The sequence below is a fragment of the Callionymus lyra genome, chromosome 15 (assembly GCF_982586985.1).
Source record: "Callionymus lyra chromosome 15, fCalLyr1.hap1.1, whole genome shotgun sequence".
Taxonomy (NCBI): domain Eukaryota; kingdom Metazoa; phylum Chordata; class Actinopteri; order Syngnathiformes; family Callionymidae; genus Callionymus; species Callionymus lyra.
In genome coordinates this window covers 6,897,352-6,924,355 of record NC_141832.1, presented here as the reverse complement: position 1 = coordinate 6,924,355, position 27,004 = coordinate 6,897,352, and the positions used below count along the sequence as shown (strand labels likewise).

General features: G+C 40.1%; 2 protein-coding genes and 2 non-coding genes across 5 annotated transcripts in view; 1 reads left to right on the top strand and 3 right to left on the bottom strand.

The window, feature by feature from the left end:
* Nucleotides 1–429: 429 nt before the first annotated feature.
* On the bottom strand, nucleotides 430–10,317 carry strada (STE20 related adaptor alpha). 2 transcript variants are annotated; one of them, XM_087808725.1, is made up of 13 exons: nucleotides 10,193–10,317; nucleotides 9,797–9,841; nucleotides 9,454–9,511; nucleotides 8,653–8,681; nucleotides 6,346–6,445; nucleotides 4,999–5,120; nucleotides 4,834–4,942; nucleotides 4,655–4,778; nucleotides 4,430–4,601; nucleotides 4,263–4,367; nucleotides 857–1,080; nucleotides 761–803; nucleotides 430–698 (listed from the first exon to the last, which is right to left on the bottom strand). In XM_087808725.1, exons 2-13 carry the CDS (start codon nucleotides 9,806–9,808, stop codon nucleotides 549–551), a joined length of 1,248 nt encoding a protein of 415 aa, XP_087664851.1. In that variant the 5' UTR covers nucleotides 9,809–9,841; nucleotides 10,193–10,317; the 3' UTR covers nucleotides 430–548. The 2 variants fall into 2 exon arrangements, with proteins under 2 accessions (XP_087664851.1, XP_087664852.1); XM_087808726.1 differs by lacking the exon at nucleotides 8,653–8,681 and having other exon boundaries at nucleotides 10,193–10,293.
* A 498-nt stretch (nucleotides 10,318–10,815) lies between these two features.
* Nucleotides 10,816–27,004, bottom strand: part of kcnh6a (potassium voltage-gated channel, subfamily H (eag-related), member 6a) — a 33,392-nt gene continuing 17,203 nt past the window's right edge. The window contains exons 7-16 of the mRNA XM_087808724.1: nucleotides 25,811–26,233; nucleotides 19,908–20,325; nucleotides 18,230–18,429; nucleotides 17,722–17,974; nucleotides 16,860–17,053; nucleotides 15,356–15,449; nucleotides 15,064–15,300; nucleotides 14,918–15,029; nucleotides 13,700–13,862; nucleotides 10,816–12,212 (exon numbers count right to left, since the gene is read on the bottom strand). Coding sequence (XP_087664850.1) covers nucleotides 12,015–12,212; nucleotides 13,700–13,862; nucleotides 14,918–15,029; nucleotides 15,064–15,300; nucleotides 15,356–15,449; nucleotides 16,860–17,053; nucleotides 17,722–17,974; nucleotides 18,230–18,429; nucleotides 19,908–20,325; nucleotides 25,811–26,233 — 2,292 coding nt within the window. The 3' untranslated portion in view covers nucleotides 10,816–12,014. The remainder of the gene's footprint in view (nucleotides 12,213–13,699; nucleotides 13,863–14,917; nucleotides 15,030–15,063; nucleotides 15,301–15,355; nucleotides 15,450–16,859; nucleotides 17,054–17,721; nucleotides 17,975–18,229; nucleotides 18,430–19,907; nucleotides 20,326–25,810; nucleotides 26,234–27,004) is intronic.
* Nucleotides 11,405–11,476, bottom strand: trnac-gca (transfer RNA cysteine (anticodon GCA)). Its single transcript has one exon. It is a non-coding gene; the product is annotated as a tRNA-Cys (tRNA).
* On the top strand, nucleotides 14,827–14,898 carry trnac-gca (transfer RNA cysteine (anticodon GCA)). The gene has a single exon. It is a non-coding gene; the product is annotated as a tRNA-Cys (tRNA).

Below are 27,004 nucleotides of genomic sequence, written 5' to 3'. Positions count from 1 at the left end.
GTTAACGTCAATAAAACGTTAATAAAGTCACAATAAACAAAATACTTTTGGATCAGAAACTATCAATGATTTTGACTTTTAAGTTTAACAAAACCAGCTTTTCTTGGTCAACATTAAATCAAATTAACTATTTAACGACAGACTTTGATCAATAATTGAAACTTTTAACAAATGAAGCAGGAAATATAATAATAAAACGTTGGCGTTTCTTAATATATTTTCAAGCATTTGCTGTTTTACACAAACTCATGTTTTTAACTAACATTCGTTAATTAAACATTTTAATTCCATCAATAAATTAATAAAGAATATATTTAATTCAATATTTATGATGTTCTTTCTAATGTCATTAAAACAACTCTTGACAATATCAAGTTTTCCACTTGAACAGGATTGATTCTAATGATATTGATTATATTGACGACACGATGATTGACAGGTTTATTTATTAGAAGCAGATTAACGACAGAACCGTCAGTAGACGTCGCAGCAGCAGCAGAGACGACGAGACGAGAGTCTCCGTCTCTAGAAAGTCTTCAACGATGGCGTCAGAAGTCCCAGTCGTCCACGTCCAGCTGAGCCAGACCCGACTCCAGACCCGCCAGAGCCGAGGACGCGTCGTGGGACTTCCTGAAGTGAGTCATGGGAGACACGGGTCTGAGCAGGTCAGGGAGAGCCTCGGACGGACGCCACTTGATCTGAGAAGCAGTTGAACGTTGAATCCTGAACACAGACTAGGACGCGGTGACGACAGTCGTACCTGCTTGAAGAAGGGGTGACTGCTGAGACTGGCGGCCGACGGCCTGTAAGACAAGAGTCATGAGCTGGTTCTGGTCTCGCTGGTCCAGAGTCTCACCTCTTCTCCGGCTCCCTCTGCAGACACAGCTCCACGAAGGCGTGGAAGTGCGAGGAGAAGGTTCGGTTGTACGGGTGACCCGAGGTCGACGCCGCCTCTCCGTTCGAAGGTCGCGCTCCTCCCTCGCAGTCGGCGGCGGAGCGCGGCGCTGACAGTTCCTCCGGAGGGATGGTGGTCGTGTCCAGCAGACATGGAACTGTTCCGTTGAGCTTCTCCAGCAGCATCTGTTCAAACACTCGCTGCTGTTGTTTTTGTTGTCGTCAAGTAACGTTTATCGTGTGATGCTACAGTGTTGTGCGTCTACGACTGTATCGTCTACAACAGTAACATCCACGACTGTATCGTCTACAACAGTAACATCCACGACTGTATCGTCTACAACAGTATCATCCACGACTGTATCGTCTACAACAGTAACATCCACGACTGTATCGTCTACAACAGTAACATCCACGACTGTATCGTCTACAACAGTAACATCCACGACTGTATCGTCTACAACAGTAACATCCACGACTGTATCGTCTACAACAGTAACATCCACGACTGTATCGTCTACAACAGTAACATCCACGACTGTATCGTCTACAACAGTAACATCCACGACTGTATCGTCCACAACAGTAACATCCACGACTGTATCGTCCACAACAGTAACATCCACGACTGTATCGTCCACAACAGTAACATCCACGACTGTATCGTCTACAACAGTAACATCCACGACTGTATCGTCTACAACAGTAACATCCACGACTGTATCGTCTACAACAGTATCATCCACGACTGTATCGTCTACAACAGTATCATCCACGACTGTATCGTCTACAACAGTATCATCCACGACAGTATCGTCTACAACAGTAACATCCACGACTGTATCGTCTACAACAGTATCGTCCACGACTGTATCGTCTACAACAGTAACATCCACGACTGTATCGTCTACAACAGTATCATCCACGACTGTATCGTCTACAACAGTATCATCCACGACAGTATCGTCTACAACAGTAACATCCACGACTGTATCGTCTACAACAGTAACATCCACGACTGTATCGTCTACAACAGTAACATCCACGACTGTATCGTCTACAACAGTAACATCCACGACTGTATCGTCTACAACAGTATCGTCCACGACTGTATCGTCTACAACAGTATCGTCCACGACTGTATCGTCTACAACAGTATCGTCCACGACTGTATCGTCTACAACAGTATCGTCCACGACTGTATCGTCTACAACAGTAACATCCACGACTGTATCGTCTACAACAGTAACATCCACGACTGTATCGTCTACAACAGTAACATCCACGACTGTATCGTCTACAACAGTAACATCCACGACTGTATCGTCTACAACAGTATCATCCACGACTGTATCGTCTACAACAGTAACATCCACGACTGTATCGTCTACAACAGTAACATCCACGACTGTATCGTCTACAACAGTAACATCCACGACTGTATCGTCTACAACAGTAACATCCACGACTGTATCGTCTACAACAGTAACATCCACGACTGTATCGTCTACAACAGTAACATCCACGACTGTATCGTCCACAACAGTAACATCCACGACTGTATCGTCCACAACAGTAACATCCACGACTGTATCGTCCACAACAGTAACATCCACGACTGTATCGTCTACAACAGTAACATCCACGACTGTATCGTCTACAACAGTAACATCCACGACTGTATCGTCTACAACAGTATCATCCACGACTGTATCGTCTACAACAGTATCATCCACGACTGTATCGTCTACAACAGTATCATCCACGACAGTATCGTCTACAACAGTAACATCCACGACTGTATCGTCTACAACAGTATCGTCCACGACTGTATCGTCTACAACAGTAACATCCACGACTGTATCGTCTACAACAGTATCATCCACGACTGTATCGTCTACAACAGTATCATCCACGACAGTATCGTCTACAACAGTAACATCCACGACTGTATCGTCTACAACAGTAACATCCACGACTGTATCGTCTACAACAGTAACATCCACGACTGTATCGTCTACAACAGTAACATCCACGACTGTATCGTCTACAACAGTATCGTCCACGACTGTATCGTCTACAACAGTATCGTCCACGACTGTATCGTCTACAACAGTATCGTCCACGACTGTATCGTCTACAACAGTATCGTCCACGACTGTATCGTCTACAACAGTAACATCCACGACTGTATCGTCTACAACAGTAACATCCACGACTGTATCGTCTACAACAGTAACATCCACGACTGTATCGTCTACAACAGTAACATCCACGACTGTATCGTCTACAACAGTATCATCCACGACTGTATCGTCTACAACAGTATCATCCACGACTGTATCGTCTACAACAGTAACATCCACGACTGTATCGTCTACAACAGTATCATCCACGACTGTATCGTCTACAACAGTAACATCCACGACTGTATCTTCTACAACAGTAACATCCACGACTGTATCGTCTACAACAGTATCATCCACGACTGTATCGTCTACAACAGTATCATCCACGACTGTATCGTCTACAACAGTATCATCCACGACTGTATCGTCTACAACAGTAACATCCACGACTGTATCGTCTACAACAGTATCATCCACGACTATCGTCCACAACAGTATCATCCACGACTGTATCGTCTACAACAGTAACATCCACGACTGTATCGTCTACAACAGTATCATCCACGACTGTATCGTCTACAACAGTATCATCCACGACTGTATCGTCCACGACTGTATCGTCTACAACAGTATCGTCCACGACTGTATCGTCTACAACAGTAACATCCACGACTGTATCGTCTACAACAGTATCATCCACAACTGTATCGTCTACAACAGTATCGTCCACGACTGTATCGTCCACGACTGTATCGTCCACGACTGTATCGTCCACGACTGTATCGTCCACGACTGTATCGTACACGACTGTATCGTCTACAACAGTATCATCCACGACTGTATCTTCCACGACTGTATCGTACACGACTGTATCGTCCACGACAGTATCTTCCACGACTGTATCGTACACGACTGTATCGTCCACGACTGTATCGTCCACAACAGTATCATCCACGACTGTATCGTCCACAACAGTATCATCCACGACTGTATCGTACACGACTGTATCGTCCACGACTGTATCGTACACGACTGTATCGTCCACGATACCGTATCGTCCAAGATACGGTATCGTCCAAGATACGGTATCGTCCACGATACTGTATCGTCCAAGATACTGTATCGTCCAAGATACTGTATCATCTACAACAGTATCGTCTACGACTGTATCATCCACGACAGTTTCCGTGACAACAGTTTTTTACTGAGCATAAATCAGTCTAAAGCAAAGATGCTCACCTGAGTCGCTGGCATGTCTTTGAAGGGAACGTGTCCATTGGCGAGTTCACAGGCGGTGATTCCAAGACTGTAGATGTCTGAGCGAGAATCGTAGCCTTGAAGGTTCTGAGGGAAATAAACACGATATTGTAGTTCCAGACGAGTCATGTGACCATGTTGAGTCGTACCTGCTGCAGCACCTCTGGACTCAGCCAGGGCAGGACCTTGACGGCGTACTGAGGGAAGTCGTGGACCACCCTGGCTCGCTGGCCGTGTCGGATCAGGCTGAAGATGCTGCGGAGGCCGGACATGCAGACCTGCCCGTCGGCCGAGATCAGCACGTGGCTCGCCTTGACGCTCCTGCGCCAGAGGGCGTCAGTGACATCACGAGCACACCTGAGGCGCAGACTCACCTGTGCACGTAGCCCATGTGGTGGATGTACTCCAGCGCCCGCAGCATGCCCAGCAGGATGTAGGCGATGGTCAGCTCGTTCATGCCGTCGGGGAAGTGCGAGCAGATGAGGTCTCTGGCGGAGCCTGCAGGACACACACGGTACTGACCACTGCGCTCCCCTGGTGTCGGCGCGCTCACCGTAAGCCATGAAGGGCGTGACGACCCACAGCTCGTTCTGGGCGATGAAGACCGTCTTGTAGGGCAGGATGCTGTGATGGTAGAACAGCTTGGACGCCTGGAGCTCGGCCTGCGAGGACGAGCGGTGGTGACGCGTGTGACGAGAAGACGCTCAGGTGAGCTCACCTGCAGGTACGACACCATGTCGTTGGTGCACGACTCCAGGTCGATGCGTCTGATGGCCACGTGTTCCCCCGTCAGAGTGTACTGGGCCAGGTTGACCGTCATCAGCCCGTCCAGACCTCGACCTGCAACCATGGACAGAGTCAGAGTCACAAGAGTCACAAGAGTCAGAGTCACAAGAGTCAGTTAGAGTCAGAGTCACAAGAGTCAGAGTCACAAGAGTCAGTCAGAGTCACAAGAGTCAGTCAGAGTCACAAGAGTCAGTTAGAGTCACAAGAGTCAGTTAGAGTCACAAGAGTCAGTTAGAGTCACAAGAGTCAGTTAGAGTCACAAGAGTCAGTTAGAGTCACGAGAGTCAGTCAGAGTCACAAGAGTCAGTTAGAGTCAGAGTCACAAGAGTCAGAGTCACAAGAGTCAGTCAGAGTCACAAGAGTCAGTTAGAGTCACAAGAGTCAGAGTCACAAGAGTCAGTCAGAGTCACAAGAGTCAGTTAGAGTCACAAGAGTCAGTTAGAGTCACAAGAGTCAGTTAGAGTCACAAGAGTCAGTTAGAGTCACAAGAGTCAGTTAGAGTCACGAGAGTCAGTCAGAGTCACAAGAGTCAGTTAGAGTCAGAGTCACAAGAGTCAGTCAGAGTCACAAGAGTCAGTCAGAGTCACAAGAGTCAGTCAGAGTCACAAGAGTCAGTCAGAGTCACAAGAGTCAGTTAGAGTCAGAGTCACAAGAGTCAGTCAGAGTCACAAGAGTCAGTCAGAGTCACAAGAGTCAGTTAGAGTCAGAGTCACAAGAGTCAGTCAGAGTCACAAGAGTCAGTTAGAGTCACAAGAGTCAGTCAGAGTCACAAGAGTCAGTCAGAGTCACAAGAGTCAGTTAGAGTCACAAGAGTCAGTCAGAGTCACAAGAGTCAGTCAGAGTCACAAGAGTCAGTTAGAGTCACAAGAGTCAGTCAGAGTCACAAGAGTCAGTCAGAGTCACAAGAGTCAGTCAGAGTCACAAGAGTCAGTCAGAGTCACAAGAGTCAGTCAGAGTCACAAGAGTCAGTCAGAGTCACAAGAGTCAGTCAGAGTCACAAGAGTCAGTCAGAGTCACAAGAGTCAGTCAGAGTCACAAGAGTCAGTCAGAGTCACAAGAGTCAGTCAGAGTCACAAGAGTCAGTTAGAGTCACAAGAGTCAGAGTCACAAGAGTCAGAGTCACAAGAGTCACAAGAGTCAGAGTCACAAGAGTCAGAGTCACAAGAGTCAGAGTCACAAGAGTCAGAGTCACAAGAGTCAGAGTCACAAGAGTCAGAGTCACAAGAGTCAGAGTCACAAGAGTCAGAGTCACAAGAGTCAGAGTCAAGAATAAACTCACCAATAACGGTGAGCAGCTCATAGACGCTGCTGTCGGGGGAGAAGCTCATGGTGTCTGAACGAGTCAGTGAAGTCAGACTCTCACGACTCTCCTCGTGGACCTGAGGAGGACAAGACCTGGAGATGTGAGACTCTGCGGTTGCTACGGCGACCAAACATCAGGAGCTCAGACATCTTTGTTGGACGAGAATGTGACGAGAATGACGCTGTGAAGAGCCTCAGACGTCGAGAGGAGTGAGAGGAGTAAGAGGAGTGAGAGGAGTGAGGAGAGTGAGGAGAGTGAGAGGAGTGTGAGGAGAGTGAGAGGAGTGAGGAGAGTGAGGAGAGTGAGAGGAGTGAGGAGAGTGAGAGGAGTGAGAGGAGTGAGGAGAGTGAGAGGAGTGAGGAGAGTGAGGAGAGTGAGAGGAGTGAGGAGAGTGAGAGGAGTGAGGAGAGTGAGGAGAGTGAGAGGAGTGAGGAGAGTGAGGAGAGTGAGAGGAGTGTGAGGAGAGTGAGAGGAGTGAGGAGAGTGAGAGGAGTGAGGAGAGTGAGAGGAGTGAGGAGAGTGAGGAGAGTGAGGAGAGTGAGGGGAGTGAGGGGAGTGAGGAGAGTGAGGAGAGTGAGAGGAGTGAGGAGAGTGAGGAGAGTGAGAGGAGTGAGGAGAGTGAGGAGAGTGAGAGGAGTGTGAGGAGAGTGAGAGGAGTGAGGAGAGTGAGAGGAGTGAGGAGAGTGAGAGGAGTGAGGAGAGTGAGGAGAGTGAGAGGAGTGAGGAGAGTGAGGAGAGTGAGAGGAGTGAGGAGAGTGAGGAGAGTGAGAGGAGTGAGGAGAGTGAGAGGAGTGAGAGGAGTGAGAGGAGTGAGGAGAGTGAGGGGAGTGAGGGGAGTGAGGGGAGTGAGAGGAGTGAGGAGAGTGAGGAGAGTGAGGAGAGTGAGGAGAGTGAGAGGAGTGTGAGGAGAGTGAGAGGAGTGAGAGGAGTGAGGAGAGTGAGAGGAGTGAGAGGAGTGAGGAGAGTGAGAGGAGTGAGAGGAGTGAGGAGAGTGAGAGGAGTGAGGAGAACCAGTCCAGAACCGACCAGAACCAGTCCAGCCACGACCGGACCAGAGTCACCACAGGAGTGAGGAGAACCAGTCCAGAGTCACCACAGGAGTGAGGAGAACCGGACCAGAGTCACCACAGGAGTGAGGAGAACCGGACCAGAGTCACCACAGGAGTGAGGAGAACCAGTCCAGAGTCACCACAGGAGTGAGGAGAACCGGACCAGAGTCACCACAGGAGTGAGGAGAACCAGTCCAGAGTCACCACAGGAGTGAGGAGAACCAGTCCAGTCACCACGGACCACGACTCGCTCATGATTGACAACAAAACAAAGTTTCTGAATCCTTTGATTTCTCAACAGTTTCAAACACATGTTATTTTAATACATGTTTTTATAGAAACTATTGTGTTCGTTTGATTCTTTGCTGCAGTTTATGAAGCAGAAAATACTTTTACTCTTTCATCGTCATCGATCTTCTGTTGAAGAAAACATGTTTTTACCTTAAAACTCCAACAATTCAATATAAGAATCATCAGTTAAACAAACAATAAGATGAAAACCTTCATTCACAGCGATTATAAATAACTAACAATACTATTATTTATTGACATTTGACATCATTTTCAAAGATCAATTTTAAACAATCGACTCAACAAAGATAAACGTCACAAACATCTCAGCTTCCTGGCGACACACGTCGGTGACTCATGCGGCAGAACTCACTGCATCGGCTGCGACGACACACACACCTGGCGTCGACACACACACCTGGCGTCGACACACACACCTGGCGTCGACACACAACAGTCTCGGGGGCGAGTTTATGACCTTCGAGCGTCTCCGCGGCGACAGAAGCTGGTGTGCGGACGCTCATGCACACACACATGTGCACAGCCTTGAGGTGTGTGTGTGTGTGTGATACAAACTAGTGCACAGCCCTGAGGTGTGTGTGATACAAACTAGTGCACACACACATGTGCACAGCCCTGAGGTGTGTGTGTGTGTGTGTGTGATACAAACTAGTGCACACACACATGTGCACAGCCCTGAGGTGTGTATGTGTGTGTGTGATACAAACTAGTGCACACACACATGTGCACAGCCCTGAGGTGTGTGTGTGTGTGATACAAACTAGTGCACACACACATGTGCACAGCCCTGAGGTGTGTGTGTGTGTGTGTGTGTGTGTGTGTGTGTGTGTGTGTGTGTGTGTGTGTGTGTGTGTGACACAAACTCGCGCACACGCACATGCATGGTTGCAGCGACAGGTGAGATGAGAGCGACTGGACTTACGTTCGCGGGAGAAAATCCCTGAGCTGGTTCTGGAGCAGAGAGACTCGTCAGTCACATGATCACCAGCTGGTTCGTCAATATTGACTCAAATTTAATTATTTTAATCATTTGTTTCAACCATTTCTTTATTGTTTTTATAATTGTATTTTAAATGTTTCATGTGTTGGATTAACTCATTATTTTTCACACATTTTAATTCTACTCATTAAAAAATATTGAATTTAGAAAATGTATTTTTAATTTTTTGTATTTAAAATATCAAACTCTACGTTAAAAAAATATTCATTATGAAAATAGACTTAAATTTCAATATATAAAAAATATAAAAGGAAAATACAACCTTTTAATAAAGAACATATTTAACTGAATTAAAAAACAATAGATTAATAAAGAAACACTTATTAAATCAATATTCTGGTGACACTGATGTATTTAAACTTCTGCTTCGAAATCTTTGTGTTTGAGAAGAAAGTCAAGAGAAAACTTTAAGTGAAACAAAAGAAAGTAAAAGAGTTTCACGTGGAACACGGAGCAGATGAAGCTGTTTTTCATCAGTTTTGAAATGATTTGCTTTGATGGCAACAGAGACGCAACGATCGACACCTTCAACGACGACGACACTCGCGTCACACAAACAAACAACAAAACCCACAAAGTCGTTCTGCGTCACAAGATAAACTCACGGACACGAGATGGAAACAGTGAGATGTTGACACGAACACGCGACACGAACATGTGACATGTGACACGAACACGTGACACGAACACGTGTCAAATTAAATCAAATTAAATCCAAATCACCTCCAAATAAGTCCAGATCTCGAAGACTCTCCACACTCAGTTTCTCTGAGACCCAGCGCTGGAAGAAAGAAGACAGTTGTTGTATTTAAAATAAATAAAAGATATAAAACATATCAATGTTGAAAAAACTCAATACATAAACAAAAAAAGTATAAATAAAAAAATGTAAATCTAATCTACTCAGATGCGATACATTTTATATTTATTTACACATATATTTATTGATACAGTCTGTTATGATACATGTATTTATTAACTTATAATTATGACGTTTATCTTCCTTCAAATGATCCACAAACAACAAGTCATTGATTTAATTGATAGTTTAAGTTAAAAGACTTACGAGAAAAGACATGGATCCTCGAGATACAAACACTGTCTAATGTATCTGTGGAGAAGGTTTTAACACAATTATTTCCTTTTTAATTCAAAACACAAACAGTATCTTCATGTATTTAAACACAAACACGTTATAAACACGTGAGACAATTAAAGACACTTTTTCATTCACTTATTCTGCGTCGAACACGTTTAATGTCAAGACATTTAAAGGAAGGTTTTCGTGAAATGTTTGAGCATCTTTAAGTAAATATAGTTCATTTTATTTCCATTATTGTCGTTTGTTAACTGAGCGCCATTGTGGAGCATGATGCTAACTCGATTAGCTTCTCCGCTAACACGCCTTCATTTACCTCAATAACGACGGAAAACATCCATTAATAGAAGGTTCAAGTCTCACCTGAGTCTGTGCGGTTCAAACTATTCTCTAACGCGTCGTTAAACTTTGAATTTTCCTCTTTTTAGCGACGCATCATCCGTTTGTTGACAGGTCGCTGCAGCGCATCGCGTCGCATCTGAATGACGTCACGCCGAGTGGCATGTTGATGACGTAGTCGCCAGAAGCGGCGATAAAACGTTTCACTCGCGTCATTCTTATAGATTAAGTTTTAATATTTTTTGTTTTACTAAATAGAAATTACCCATTAAACCAACTTTAAACCTTTATTTTGAAAGTTTAACATTTTATTTTGAAGCTCTGGCTTGTGTTACGATCCTGAGACTCTTTTACACAATGAAGTATATTTAACACAAATGTTATTATTTGTGTTACTCATAAATATGAATAATGTTAATAATAATAATGTAATAACATGAATAAATACACGGAAATATAAATACACGAAACTTTAAAAACACAAATCTACACGAGGACTTAAGTTGACTTTATTCATTTGTTTGTAAATAAGGAAGTTGACGTTTTCAAAATAAACTTTATTGTCAACAGCAGGTTTAATCATCAACATTAAAGGAAATATCATGAGATTCTATCGCGTACCTTCACAATAAGAGTCGTTTTTAAACGCTTTAGAAAGAGTTTGTGATGATTTGCTTGAGTTTAAAACAGTAGAATCCACGGTGAGGAGCTTTATTGTGAAAGGAGGAGAATCTCATGAAACACTCGTTCACATGTTCATCAACAACACAAGTGAAAGTGACGACACAGTTGTGTAGTTTTGTGCGGAAGACACACTCTTGATATCAACACAAACGAAAAACAAAAGGAAAGTAAATATGACGTCATGACTTGGTAGTAACAATGTGTTTGTGTAGAAATAAATTATTTTCTTAATCACTTTATTTCTTTCAATTCATAAACATTTGCTTCAAACAAATCAAGTTAAATCTATTTAAAAAAGTGCGTTAAATAAAATAATGTATTTAATATGAAAAGTATTTTCAGTCAAAGAAGAAGTGGCTTCAAAAAAATACATTTTCTATCAAGAATAAAGTTGTTAAAATCAATAAAACGTTTAAAGAACAAACTATAATGAAAACTTCAACCAGTAAATGTGAATCAAACATATACGTTTCTAATGAATAACAAACAAACAAACACTGGTGAACAAAACAAACGTGTTTATAGATGTTTACAAAAGTGTCAAAACATGTGAGGGGGCACCCGGAGTTGAACCAGGGACCTCTTGATCTGCAGTCAAATGCTCTACCACTGAGCTATACCCCCTGCTGGCTGGGAGCGTCGCTTCAGGCCGAGCAGGACGTGGATTTGTTAGTTTTTCGAATATTTAGGAAGTTTTGACTCAAATGACTTTAAGAATTTAATATAAAATAAATAATAATTGATTAAACAAATGTGTTATTAATACAACATTTATATTTTCTAAATTCATTCATTCATTTTCAACCGCTTTATCCCGGGGGTCGGGGTCGTGGGGAGACTGGAGTCTATCCCAGTATCATAGGGCGAGAGGCAGGGGACACCCTGGACAGGACGCCAGTCTGTCGCAGGGCACACAAAGACAGACCACCATTCACACACACACTCACACTCAAGTTCTCAATCAACCTCTAGTCTTTAAATTCAATATAAATGCTATAATAGAGTCTCCAGACCAAACCAACGGAGCTCAGAGCTACTGGATCGAGAGCTTGTACGTGGTCACATGATCGTCTGTGCGTCACATGATTGGCTGAAAGTCTCGACATGTGACATCATTGAACCCCCCCAGGATGACGAGTCGATGCAGGAGTCTGTGCGAGGATCAGCTGCTCGGGTCTGACACGCGTGTCAGGATCTGGACCTCTGGGCTCTGCAGGGGGTCGGGCAGTGAGACCAGATCCTCCTCAGACGCCACACACACCTGAGGGGGCCGCGGCGTGGAGGGAGGTCCAGGAGCGCCTGGAGACAAGGTGTCGTCCAGATGGATCCCACTGGACTCTCTGGACCTGAAGTCTGGACTCTGACGCAGAAGAACACAAGCAAACACAATCAAACACAATCAAACATAAGCAAACACAAGCAAACACAATCTAACACAATCTAACACATGCAAACACAAGCAAACACAATCAAACACAATCAAACACAAGCCAACACAAGCCAACACAAGCCAACACAATCGAACACAATCGAACACAATCGAACACAAGCCAACACAATCGAACAAAATCTAACACATGCAAACACAAGCAAACACAATCGAACACAATCGAACACAATCGAACACAAGCCAACACAATCAAACAAAATCTAACACATGCAAACACAAGCAAACACAATCGAACACAATCAAACACAATCAAACACAAGCAAACACAATCAAACACAAGCAAACACAAGCCAACACAATCAAACACAAGCAAACACAATCAAACACAATCAAACATAAGCAAACACAATCAAACACAAGCAAACACAATCAAACACAATCAAACACAAGCAAACACAAGCAAACATAAGCAAACACAATCAAACACAAGCAAACACAATCAAACACAATCAAACATAAGCCAACACACAAGCAAACACAATCAAACACAATCAAACACAAGCAAACATAAGCAAAAACAATCAAACACAAGCAAACACAATCAAACACAAGCAAACACAAGCCAACACAATCAAACATAAGCAAACACAATCAAACACAAGCAAACACAATCAAACACAAGCCAACACAATCAAACACAATCAAACACAAGCAAACACAATCAAACACAAGCAAACACAATCAAACACAAGCAAACACAATCAAACACAAGCAAACACAAGCCAACACAATCAAACACAAGCCAACACAATCAAACACAAGCAAACACAATCAAACACAATCAAACACAAGCCAACAAAATCAAACACAAGCAAACACAAGCAAACACAAGCAAACACAAGCAAACACAATCAAACATAAGCAAACACAATCAAACACAAGCAAACACAATCAAACACAAGCAAACACAATCAAACACAATCAAACACAAGCAAACACAATCAAACACAATCAAACACAATCAAACACAATCAAACACAAGCCAACACAATCAAACACAAGCAAACACAATCAAACACAATCAAACACAAGCCAACACAATCAAACACAAGCAAACACAATCAAACACAATCAAACACAATCAAACACAATCAAACACAATCAAACACAAGCCAACACAATCAAACACAATCAAACACAAGCCAACACAATCAAACACAAGCAAACACAATCAAACACAAGCAAACACAATCAAACATAAGCAAACACAATCAAACACAATGTTTTTATACTTTTCATCTTTATTATTGTTATCATTATGTTTTCTATCAGATATTTATGTTTTGAAAAACAATAATTTATAAATGATTATTAAAGTATTAAAGATTGTATTTTTTATCATAAATATATTTTCTTCAAACATGTTTCTCTCTGTGATCAATAAGTTCATGGATCACCTGCAGCTCCACCTGAGGGACGGAGTAGAGGGCGGGGGGGTGAGGCGGGTGAGGCGGGTGAGTCGAGGGGGACACGGCGCTGTAGGCGGGGGGTACAGGGGTCAAAGGTCTCTGCAGCAGCTGCAGGATCACGTTGATGTCTGCCGTCATCCGGGTCTCCAGCCTGCAACGACACAAGCTGCAACCTCAACTCTGACCAGCAGGGGCGCTGACACGACACAAACCGTACAGTCATAGAACAATAGAAGTAAATAAATATACTAGAAAAACTTTATTGATCTATTTATACTATTAAAAATGAGAAGTAGATCAATGTCATATGTTTGAAACATACTTTTAACACATATAACACTTTTGAAAAAAGTTTTCATTTATACTTTGAAAATTAATATTTACTCATAAATATATTTATTTTTTAACTCTACACAAACCATTTTAATGTTTTGACATAAAATAAATATGTTTGAATATTTCATTGTGGTTAAATATTGCAAAAATAAAATACATGAAAATCAATGGGTTTTTAAAAAGATATAAAACATGATAATACATTAATACGCCAATATTTACATTTATTTATGAATACAAAAAACAAAGATTTGAAAATGTCCAAATAATAATACAATATTTTATTTTTTGACGAAGAACATGTATTTATTTATACATTTAAACTTGCATTTATTTGTACATTTATTTATATGTTTTTATCCTTTTTGAATTATTTAGTCCATCATTTATTTTCATATTTTAACATTTAATTACCTGTTAATGTTTATTTATACATCCAAACTTTTATTGTTTCATTTCATTATTCATTCATATTTTCAAACTTTTATTTACGTGTATGTATGATTTATTCATGTTTTTTATATTTGTTCATTTTTTTATACAATTCAACTTTATTTGTAAATTATTTAACGTCTCTTTTATGTCAACATTGAATTATTCATGTATTTAATGATGTTTTATTTACTCGCACATGTTTCAACATCTATAATAAAACCATGTATTTATTTCACGTCATTGATCGTCACGTAATAATAAACAAACACCGGGTCATGTGACCAGGTCATGTGACTCCACTGACACCAGGCTGTGTCGACTCAGAGAGCGAGTGATTGACAGCAGGGGGTATAGCTCAGTGGTAGAGCATTTGACTGCAGATCAAGAGGTCCCTGGTTCAACTCCGGGTGCCCCCTCACATGTTTTGCTTCTCACCGGTTCAGCTGCGACTGCAGCAGCTCCAGACGAGACTCCAGGACGCCAGACGAGCGTCGCCCCGAGACGTGACCGGGTCGGCGCTCGCCCCAGAACCCGTACACGCCCGACTCTGCGGGACGACAACACAGGTTCAGCGTCGGGACCCCCCGAGAGAGGGTGAGCAGCACCTGAGTACAGAGGACCCCCCAGGTCCGCGGGAGGCACCGGTCCGGTCCGAGGCAGCAGGTCCACCACGGAGGGAGGGAAGTCTCGGCTGTCGCCCCCTGCTGGACGCATCTCGGCGCGGCCCAGGTCCTCGTCGCTGGAGCAGACGCTGCTGCCCGGGTCCGGCCAGCGAGACCCCTCCTTGTCCGGGTACGGGTCCTGGCCGTCCTGGCCGTCTGCGGGTCACGAGGTGATGAGTCACGACGGGACGCGGCGCCGCCGCTCACTCACCTGGACGGTTGCGGCGTCTCAGCGAGCTGCGGTGGCGCCGAGGCGTGCAGTAGCTGGAGTCCCGGGTCGGGTCGTGACGACTGGTTCTGTCTGCCTGAGGAAGAACACGTCAGTCGTCGAGACTCAGAACCTCATCAAGGGTTTTTACTGACGTTTGTGTCAAAATGTTGATTTATTTTTGTTTTATTTGTTGAAATAATTGATGTTTATTTGTTTTTATGTCAAATGTTTCTCTGAATTAATGTGAAAATAATGATTTAAAACACATTTTTATTAAATAATTGTTTAAACTGATGCAAAATATAGTTTATTTTTTTGATTGAAGCAGTTTTTAAAAATAAAAAAACTTGTTTTTTTATTGAACAATAAAGAATCAAACGTAGGAAACATTTCAATTGTAAAATAAAAACACCTTCAAGTTTTTATATTACAATTATGATTCAATGTTTATTTAAAAAACTAAACATTTAAGGAATTAAAGCTCATGTCAAAGAAACATTATTTATTATATAATTACTTTTAATACGTTTGATTAAATCAAGTTATTTATTATTTTAAAACAATAACATTTTACAAGAAAATTGATCATTTATGGAATAATTCTAAATTGTTATGATGTAAATCAATATTGAGTCAATGATTTGAGTCTATTATTGGTTATTATAGATTATTATTGTTTATTATTGATTATTATTGTTTATTATTGGTTATTATTGGTTATTATTGATTATTATTGGTTATTATTGGTTATTATTGTTTATTATTGGTTAATATAGATTATTATTGGTTATTATTGGTTAATATAGATTATTATTGATTATTATTGGGTATTATTGATTATTATTGGTTATTATTGGTTATTATTGGTTAATATAGATTATTATTGATTATATTGGTTATTATTGGTTATTATAGATTATTATTGGTTGTTGTTGATTATTATTGGTTATTATTGGTTAATATAGATTATTATCGGTTATTATGGATTATTATTGTTTATTATTGATTATTATAGATTATTATTGGTTATAATTGATTATTATTGATTATTATTGGTTATTATTGTTTATTATTGTTATTATAGAGTATTATTGGTTATTATAGATAACTATTTGTTATTATTGATTATTATAAATTATTATTGTTATTATAGGTTATTATAGATTATTATAGGTAATTATAGATTATTATTGGTTATTATTGATTATTATTGATTAACATTGACTATTATAGATTATTAGTGGTTATTATAGATTATTAATGATTATTATTGGTTTTAATTGGTTATTATTGATTATTATAGATTAATATAGATTATTATTCATTATTATTCATTATTATTGGTTATTATTGACTATTATAGATTATTAATGATTCTTATTGGTTTTTATTGGTTATTATTAATTATTATAGTTTATTTTAGATACATTTAGATTATTATTTATTATTATTTATTATTATAGATTCTTATTGATTATTGATTATGACTCGTGATGCTCCTCACATCTCTCAGGTTGAACGTGACCTCCAAGTTATTCCAGAACTTGTCGGTGAAGTCCGGGTACATGTCCAGAACCTCCAGCAGGTCGTCGCGCAGGATCTTGTGAAGGTCGCAGTAGGTCAGAGCTCGGACGTCTGAGCTGGACTTTCCCGGTCGACCGAACAAACTGAAGGACTCGCCGAAGATGTCGTTCTTCCCTGGAGGGTCAGAGGTCAGACGTGTGTGAAGACGATGTGTCGATTTACACACGTGTGTCATTATTATTATTGTTTCACACGCTGAGGTCCAGAGTCGTATGAAAGTATATTGAATATTACATAGTTTAATTTAATCTTTTAAATGTTTAAACTTGTTTTGTTTGTTGTTGACATGTTTTACATAAAAACTTTTATTTTCTTACTCCAATGATTCAAAATATAAACATTTTTAAAAAGGAATATGAAAATGTTAATAGTGACACAAGTTACATTGAATTAAAAAGTCTTTGAATATTTTCAACATGATTTTTGTTTCTCAGAGTTTGATAATATTTCATTTTAATGATTAAAAACACATTTTTAAACATGTAACATCTTTGATTCAGTCTTTTATATTCAATAATCAAAAACTAAAAGACACATTTTATTTAGCAAAAGATAGATGTGTCTTTTAAAACATGTTAACTTTCAACATAGAAATGATTGAATAAAATAATCAAAGGTTTTAAAACGTTCCTGTAAAAGTGAAATAACTGTAATATTGATCGACTACCATAGAATATACTGTATTGTAGTTACTAACTAATCACCGCCGGACACGAGCGTCACTAACCGGGTCAGCGGTTCTGGATCGATCTGATGATGTCATCAGGCGTCACGTGACTCACCCAGGATGGCGACCACCACGTCGTCGCGCAGGATCTCGATGGAGCCCCTGGAGATGAAGTAGAGGGCGGCCAGGACGTCCCCGCTGTGGACCAGGGTGTCGCCCGGCGGGGCGTGGGCGGTCCTGAAGCGCACGGCCAGAGCCCTCAGGCAGCCCTTGCTGGCGCCGCGGAAGGCCGGGCAGTTCTGCAGCAGCGTGCGGTTGAGGTGCAGACAGATGTCGGCCTGCAGACACTCGGGGAAGCCCTTCAGCACCTGCGTGAGTCCAGCAGCTCGATGAGTATCGACGCGTCCGTCACGATGACGCACGACCACAACATGTTGTGGAAAAACTAGAGGCGTCTGAACCAGAGACAGTGGATCCACTGCTGAGCCTCGACTGCACGAGATGAAGCGACACATGCAGACCATAATATTCTAGATATTAAACCATGTTTGACTCTGTTGTTGACGATCAGTGGATTATTTATACGTGATTGTTATGACGACCAGAAGGTGCTGAAGACTCACGGCGTTCATGTCGATACCGTTGGTGTAGGACCAGGCGTGCTGGAAATACTCCTCCAGCCTCTGCCGTAGACCTCCAGGGATCTGATGGAAACGGATGAACTCTTTGACCCTCAGCATCTGAGTGTGATATCGAGCCGTTCCAGAGTACAGTCTCTGGATGATGGCCGACACGTTCCCGAATATACTGGCGTACATGAGCGCTGCAACAAACCATAGTGAAGTATAGTGACTGTGTAGTAACAAGTATATATAGTGACAGTAAAGTAACAAGTATATATAGTGACAGTAAAGTAACAAGTATATATAGTGACAGTGTAGTAACAAGTATATATAGTGACAGTAAAGTAACAAGTATATATAGTGACAGTAAAGTAACAAGTATATATAGTGACAGTGTAGTAACAAGTATATACAGTGATAGTGTAGTAACAAGTGTATGTAGTGATAGTGTAGTAACAATTATATATAGTGATAGTGTAGTAACACGTTTATATAGTGACAGTAAAGTAACAAGTATATATAGTGACAGTGTAGTAACAAGTATATACAGTGATAGTGTAGTAACAAGTGTATATAGTGATAGTGTAGTAACAATTATATATAGTGATAGTGTAGTAACAAGTTTATATAGTGACAGTCAATTAACAAGTATATATAGTGACAGTGTAGTAACAATTATATATAGTGATAGTGTAGTAACAAGTATATATAGTGACAGTATAGTAACAATTATATATAGTGACAGTGTAGTAACAATTATATATAGTGACAGTGTAGTAACAAGTATATATAGTGATAGTGTTGTAACAATTATATATAGTGACAGTGTAGTAACAAGTATATATAGTGATAGTGTAGTAACAAGTATATACAGTGACAGTGTAGTAACAAGTATATATAGTGACAGTGTAGTAACAAGTATATATAGCGACAGTGTAGTAACAATTATATATAGTGATAGTGTAGTAACAAGTATATATAGTGATAGTGTAGTAACAAGTATATATAGTGATAGTGTAGTAACAATTATATATAGTGATACTGTAGTAACAAGTATATATAGTGATAGTGTAGTAACAAGTATATATAGTGATAGTGTAGTAACAATTATATATAGTGATACTGTAGTAACAAGTGTATATATAGTGATACTGTAGTAACAAGTATATATAGTGATAGTGTAGTAACAAGTATATATAGTGACAGTGTAGTAACAAGTATATATAGTGATAGTGTAGTAACAAGTATATATAGTGATAGTGTAGTAACAATTATATATAGTGATACTGTAGTAACAAGTATATATAGTGATAGTGTAGTAACAAGTATATATAGTGATAGTGTAGTAACAATTATATATAGTGATACTGTAGTAACAAGTGTATATATAGTGATACTGTAGTAACAAGTATATATAGTGATAGTGTAGTAACAAGTATATATAGTGATAGTGTAGTAACAAGTATATATAGTGATAGTGTAGTAACAAGTATATACTGTATGTGTAGTATTGTCCATTACTTGACTCTGGTGTTGTGATACTGATACAAGTATATACAGTGATAGTGTAGTTACAAGTATATATAGTGACAGTGTAGTAACAAGTATATATAGTGACAGTGTAGTAACAAGTATATACAGTGACATTGTAGTAACAAGTATTATGTGTTATACTCACAGCCGATGAGCATGACGCAGATGGAGAAGATCTTCTCCGGGTTGGTGTTTGGCGAGACGTTGCCGAAGCCCACGCTGGTCAGGCTGCTGAAGGTGAAGTACAAGGCCGTCACGTACCTGTCCTTGATGGACGGGCCGGAGCTCGGGTCCGTGTCGTTGTACTGCTTCCCGATCTGCTCGGCCAGGTTGTCCAGCCAGCCGATCTTCATGCCGCTGATGCGCGCCGTGCTGGTGCGCTCCACGTTGCCGATGGCGTACCAGATGCAGGCGAGCCAGTGGGCGATGAGCGCGAAGGTGCACATGAGCAGGAAGAGGATGGCGGCGCCGTACTCAGAGTAGCGGTCCAGCTTACGGGCGACTCGCACCAGTCGCAGCAGCCGAGCCGTCTTCAGTAACCCGATCAGAGTCGTGGTCTGTGGCTGAGGACGGACATGTTGATGCGAGAGTGACCTTTGACCCCGACTCCAAATGTGTGGCGATGATGTCATCGGTTCACTCACATCTGATTGATATTAAACCGTATTCTGTTTTTAAATCATTTACTTTGGACTTTTAATCTCCTTTCTTTAAGTTTTTATTTATATGTTTAACTTTTTTCATTTTTTAAGTTTTTATTCATAATTCTTTTCAACATTTCATGTATTTTTGTACTTTTTGTGATAGTGTAGTAACAAGTATATAAGTGTAGTATTGTCCAGTACTTGACTCTGGTGTTGTGATAGTGTAGTAACAAGTATATAAGTGTAGTATTGTCCAGTACTTGACTCTGGTGTTGTGATAGTGTAGTAACAAGTATATAAGTGTAGTATTGTCCAGTACTTGACTCTGGTGTTGTGATAGTGTAGTAACAAGTATATAAGTGTAGTATTGTCCAGTACTTGACTCTGGTGTTGTGATAGTGTAGTAACAAGTATATAAGTGTAGTATTGTCCAGTACTTGACTCTGGTGTTGTGATGGTGTAGTAACAAGTATATATGTGTAGTAGTGTCCAGTACTTGACTCTGGTGTTGTGATAGTGTAGTAACAAGTATATATGTGTAGTATTGTCCAGTACTTGACTCTGGTGTTGTGATAGTGTAGTAACAAGTATATAAGTGTAGTATTGTCCAGTACTTGACTCTGGTGTTGTGATAGTGTAGTAACAAGTATATAAGTGTAGTATTGTCCAGTACTTGACTCTGGTGTTGTGATAGTGTAGTAACAAGTATATAAGTGTAGTATTGTCCAGTACTTGACTCTGGTGTTGTGATAGTGTAGTAACAAGTATATAAGTGTAGTATTGTCCAGTACTTGACTCTGGTGTTGTGATAGTGTAGTAACAAGTATATAAGTGTAGTATTGTCCAGTACTTGACTCTGGTGTTGTGATAGTGTAGTAACAAGTATATAAGTGTAGTATTGTCCAGTACTTGACTCTGGTGTTGTGATAGTGTAGTAACAAGTATACAAGTGTAGTATTGTCCAGTACTTGACTCTGGTGTTGTGATAGTGTAGTAACAAGTATACAAGTGTAGTATTGTCCAGTACTTGACTCTGGTGTTGTGATAGCGTAGTAACAAGTATATAAGTGTAGTATTGTCCAGTACTTGACTCTGGTGTTGTGATAGTGTAGTAACAAGTATATATGTGTAGTAGTGTCCAGTACTTGACTCTGGTGTTGTGATAGTGTAGTAACAAGTATATAAGTGTAGTATTGTCCAGTACTTGACTCTGGTGTTGTGATAGTGTAGTAACAAGTATACAAGTGTAGTATTGTCCAGTACTTGACTCTGGTGTTGTGATAGTGTAGTAACAAGTATATATGTGTAGTATTGTCCAGTACTTGACTCTGGTGTTGTGATAGTGTAGTAACAAGTATATAAGTGTAGTATTGTCCAGTACTTGACTCTGGTGTTGTGATAGTGTAGTAACAAGTATATAAGTGTAGTATTGTCCAGTACTTGACTCTGGTGTTGTGATAGTGTAGTAACAAGTATATATGTGTAGTATTGTCCAGTACTTGACTCTGGTGTTGTGATAGTGTAGTAACAAGTATACAAGTGTAGTATTGTCCAGTACTTGACTCTGGTGTTGTGATAGTGTAGTAACAAGTATATAAGTGTAGTATTGTCCAGTACTTGACTCTGGTGTTGTGATAGTGTAGTAACAAGTATATATGTGTAGTATTGTCCAGTACTTGACTCTGGTGTTGTGATAGTGTAGTAACAAGTATACAAGTGTAGTATTGTCCAGTACTTGACTCTGGTGTTGTGATAGTGTAGTAACAAGTATATAAGTGTAGTATTGTCCAGTTCTTGACTCAGGTGTTGTGATAGTGTAGTAACAAGTATATAAGTGTAGTATTGTCCAGTACTTGACTCTGGTGTTGTGATAGTGTAGTAACAAGGATATATGTGTAGTATTGTCCAGTACTTGACTCAGGTGTTGTGATAGTGTTGTAACAAGTATATATGTGTAGTATTGTCCAGTACTTGACTCTGGTGTTGTGATAGTGTAGTAACAAGTATATAAGTGTAGTATTGTCCAGTTCTTGACTCAGGTGTTGTGATAGTGTAGTAACAAGTATATAAGTGTAGTATTGTCCAGTACTTGACTCTGGTGTTGTGATAGTGTAGTAACAAGTATATATGTGTAGTATTGTCCAGCACTTGACTCTGGTGTTGTGATAGTGTAGTAACAAGTATATAAGTGTAGTATTGTCCAGTACTTGACTCTGGTGTTGTGATAGTGTAGTAACAAGTATATAAGTGTAGTATTGTCCAGTACTTGACTCTGGTGTTGTGATAGTGTAGTAACAAGTATATATGTGTAGTATTGTCCAGTACTTGACTCTGGTGTTGTGATAGTGTAGTAACAAGTATATATGTGTAGTATTGTCCAGTACTTGACTCTGGTGTTATGATAGTGTAGTAACAAGTATATAAGTGTAGTATTGTCCAGTACTTGACTCTGGTGTTGTGATAGTGTAGTAACAAGTATATAACTGTAGTATTGTCCAGTACTTGACTCTGGTGTTGTGATAGTGTAGTAACAAGTATATAAGTGTAGTATTGTCCAGTACTTGACTCTGGTGTTGTGATAGTGTAGTAACAAGTATATAAGTGTAGTATTGTCCAGTACTTGACTCTGGTGTTGTGATAGTGTAGTAACAAGTATATAAGTGTAGTATTGTCCAGTACTTGACTCTGGTGTTGTGATAGTGTAGTAACAAGTATATAAGTGTAGTATTGTCCAGTACTTGACTCTGGTGTTGTGATAGTGTAGTAACAAGTATATAAGTGTAGTATTGTCCAGTACTTGACTCTGGTGTTGTGATAGTGTAGTAACAAGTATATAAGTGTAGTATTGTCCAGTACTTGACTCTGGTGTTGTGATAGTGTAGTAACAAGTATATATGTGTAGTATTGTCCAGTACTTGACTCTGGTGTTGTGATAGTGTAGTAACAAGTATATATGTGTAGTATTGTCCAGTACTTGACTCTGGTGTTATGATAGTGTAGTAACAAGTATATAAGTGTAGTATTGTCCAGTACTTGACTCTGGTGTTGTGATAGTGTAGTAACAAGTATATAAGTGTAGTATTGTCCAGTACTTGACTCTGGTGTTGTGATAGTGTAGTAACAAGTATATAAGTGTAGTATTGTCCAGTACTTGACTCTGGTGTTGTGATAGTGTAGTAACAAGTATATAAGTGTAGTATTGTCCAGTACTTGACTCTGGTGTTGTGATAGTGTAGTAACAAGTATATAAGTGTAGTATTGTCCAGTACTTGACTCTGGTGTTGTGATAGTGTAGTAACAAGTATATAAGTGTAGTATTGTCCAGTACTTGACTCTGGTGTTGTGATAGTGTAGTAACAAGTATATAAGTGTAGTATTGTCCAGTTCTTGACTCTGGTGTTGTGATAGTGTAGTAACAAGTATATAAGTGTAGTATTGTCCAGTACTTGACTCTGGTGTTGTGATAGTGTAGTAACAAGGATATATGTGTAGTATTGTCCAGTACTTGACTCTGGTGTTGTGATAGTGTAGTAACAAGGATATATGTGTAGTATTGTCCAGTACTTGACTCTGGTGTTGTGATAGTGTAGTAACAAGGATATATGTGTAGTATTGTCCAGTACTTGACTCTGGTGTTGTGATAGTGTAGTAACAAGGATATATGTGTAGTATTGTCCAGTACTTGACTCTGGTGTTGTGATAGTGTAGTAACAAGTATATAAGTGTAGTATTGTCCAGTACTTGACTCTGGTGTTGTGATAGTGTAGTAACAAATATATATGTGTAGTATTGTCCAGTACTTGACTCTGGTGTTGTGATAGTGTAGTAACAAGTATATAAGTGTAGAATTGTCCAGTACTTGACTCTGGTGTTGTGATAGTGTAGTAACAAGTATATATGTGTAGTATTGTCCAGTACTTGACTCTGGTGTTGTGATAGTGTAGTAACAAGTATATATGTGTAGTATTGTCCAGTACTTGACTCTGGTGTTGTGATAGTGTAGTAACAAGTATATAAGTGTAGTATTGTCCAGTTCTTGACTCTGGTGTTGTGATAGTGTAGTAACAAGTATATAAGTGTAGTATTGTCCAGTTCTTGACTCTGGTGTTGTGATAGTGTAGTAACAAGTATATATGTGTAGTATTGTCCAGCACTTGACTCTGGTGTTGTGATAGTGTAGTAACAAGTATATATGTGTAGTATTGTCCAGCACTTGACTCTGGTGTTGTGATAGTGTAGTAACAAGTATATGTGTGTAGTATTGTCCAGTACTTGACTCTGGTGTTGTGATAGTGTAGTAACAAGTATATAAGTGTAGTATTGTCCAGTACTTGACTCTGGTGTTGTGATAGTGTAGTAACAAGTATATATGTGTAGTATTGTCCAGCACTTGACTCTGGTGTTGTGATAGTGTAGTAACAAGTATATGTGTGTAGTATTGTCCAGTACTTGACTCTGGTGTTGTGATAGTGTAGTAACAAGTATATATGTGTAGTATTGTCCAGCACTTGACTCTGGTGTTGTGATAGTGTAGTAACAAGTATATATGTGTAGTATTGTCCAGCACTTGACTCTGGTGTTGTGATAGTGTAGTAACAAGTATATATGTGTAGTATTGTCCAGCACTTGACTCTGGTGTTGTGATAGTGTAGTAACAAGTATATGTGTGTAGTATTGTCCAGTACTTGACTCTGGTGTTGTGATACTGTAGTAACAAGTATATAAGTGTAGCATTGTCCAGTACTTGACTCTGGTGTTGTGATAGTGTAGTAACAAGTATATAAGTGTAGTATTGTCCAGTACTTGACTCTGGTGTTGTGAAAGTGTAGTAACAAGTATATAAGTGTAGTATTGTCCAGTACTTGACTCTGGTGTTGTGAAAGTGTAGTAACAAGTATATATATGTGTAGTATTGTCCAGTACTTGACTCTGGTGTTGTGATAGTGTAGTAACAAGTATATAAGTGTAGTATTGTCCAGTACTTGACTCTGGTGTTGTGATAGTGTTTATATTATAAACTTTTTTAATTTTTTAAAAAGTTTTTATTCATAATTATTTTCAACATTTCATGTATTTTTGTACTTGTTATTCTTATTTGTATTTATTATTTTTACCTTTTGTCTACTTGTATTTAGTTTAGTTTTCCAACTTGAAAAGAAAAATGTTTATAACTTTTTCATCTTGTTTTTACTTTATTTTTAACTTTATATTAACTTTAGTTATTATGACGTTTATTTAATGTAGTTTGTTTCATTTATTTAGTGTAAACTTCTTTCTTTTAAGTCCACGCACAACTTTATCGACACCACACACTCCATCACTTCCTGCCTGAAGCATCCCATCATGAAGACGATAAAACATGTGATGGACGCCGACGGAGGTGAAGAAAAGGGGGAGGACTCACCTCCTCGGTGTCGGAGCGGAAGACGAGCAGGTCGAAGGGAATGGCGGCGACGATGTCGATGAGGAACCAGCCCTTGAAGTAGTGCTGGGCGATGCGCCCGGGGTGACTGACCACCTCGTCGTTGTGGTTGACGTAGGTGGTCCTGAAGTTGATGATGATGTCCACGATGAACATGATGTCCACCACCAGGTCCACCACGTTGAGGGGGTTGCAGGTGTAGCCGCAGGTGCGCCGCTCGTCCTCCGCCTCGTTGAGGAGGAACGCCGCCGAGTACGGCGTGAAGACGGCCGTGTAGATGACCAGCAGCAGGATGATCCAGTCCCAGACCGCCTTGAAGGGGCTGTAGTGGAGGACGGTCCATCTGTGGATCCGAGGAGCTTGGAGTTTGTACTCGGGAAGAACATCAGCACCGAGAGAGAGAACCTGGAGAGACCAGAGTCACAGTATCAACGTGTTTTAGCAGAACGAGACATTCTCATGTCAGAGTGTAAACATGTTGTAACAGAACGAGACATTCTCATGTCAGAGTATAAACATGTTGTAACAGAACGAGACATTCTCATGTCAGAGTATAAACATGTTGTAACAGAACGAGACATTCTCACGTCAGAGTATAAACATGTTGTAACAGAACGAGACATTCTCACGTCAGAGTATAAACATGTTGTAACAGAACGAGACATTCTCATGTCAGAGTATAAACATGTTGTAACAGAACGAGACATTCTCATGTCAGAGTATAAACATGTTGTAACAGAACGAGACATTCTCACGTCAGAGTATAAACATGTTGTAACAGAACGAGACATTCTCACGTCAGAGTATAAACATGTTGTAACAGAACGAGACATTCTCACGTCAGAGTATAAACATGTTGTAACAGAACGAGACATTCTCACGTCAGAGTGTAAACATGTTGTAACAGAACGAGACATTCTCACGTCAGAGTATAAACATGTTGTAACAGAACGAGACATTCTCACGTCAGAGTATAAACATGTTGTAACAGAACGAGACATTCTCACGTCAGAGTGTAAACATGTTGTAACAGAACGAGACATTCTCATGTCAGAGTATAAACATGTTGTAACAGAACGAGACATTCTCATGTCAGAGTATAAACATGTTGTAACAGAACGAGACATTCTCATGTCAGAGTATAAACATGTTGTAACAGAACGAGACATTCTCATG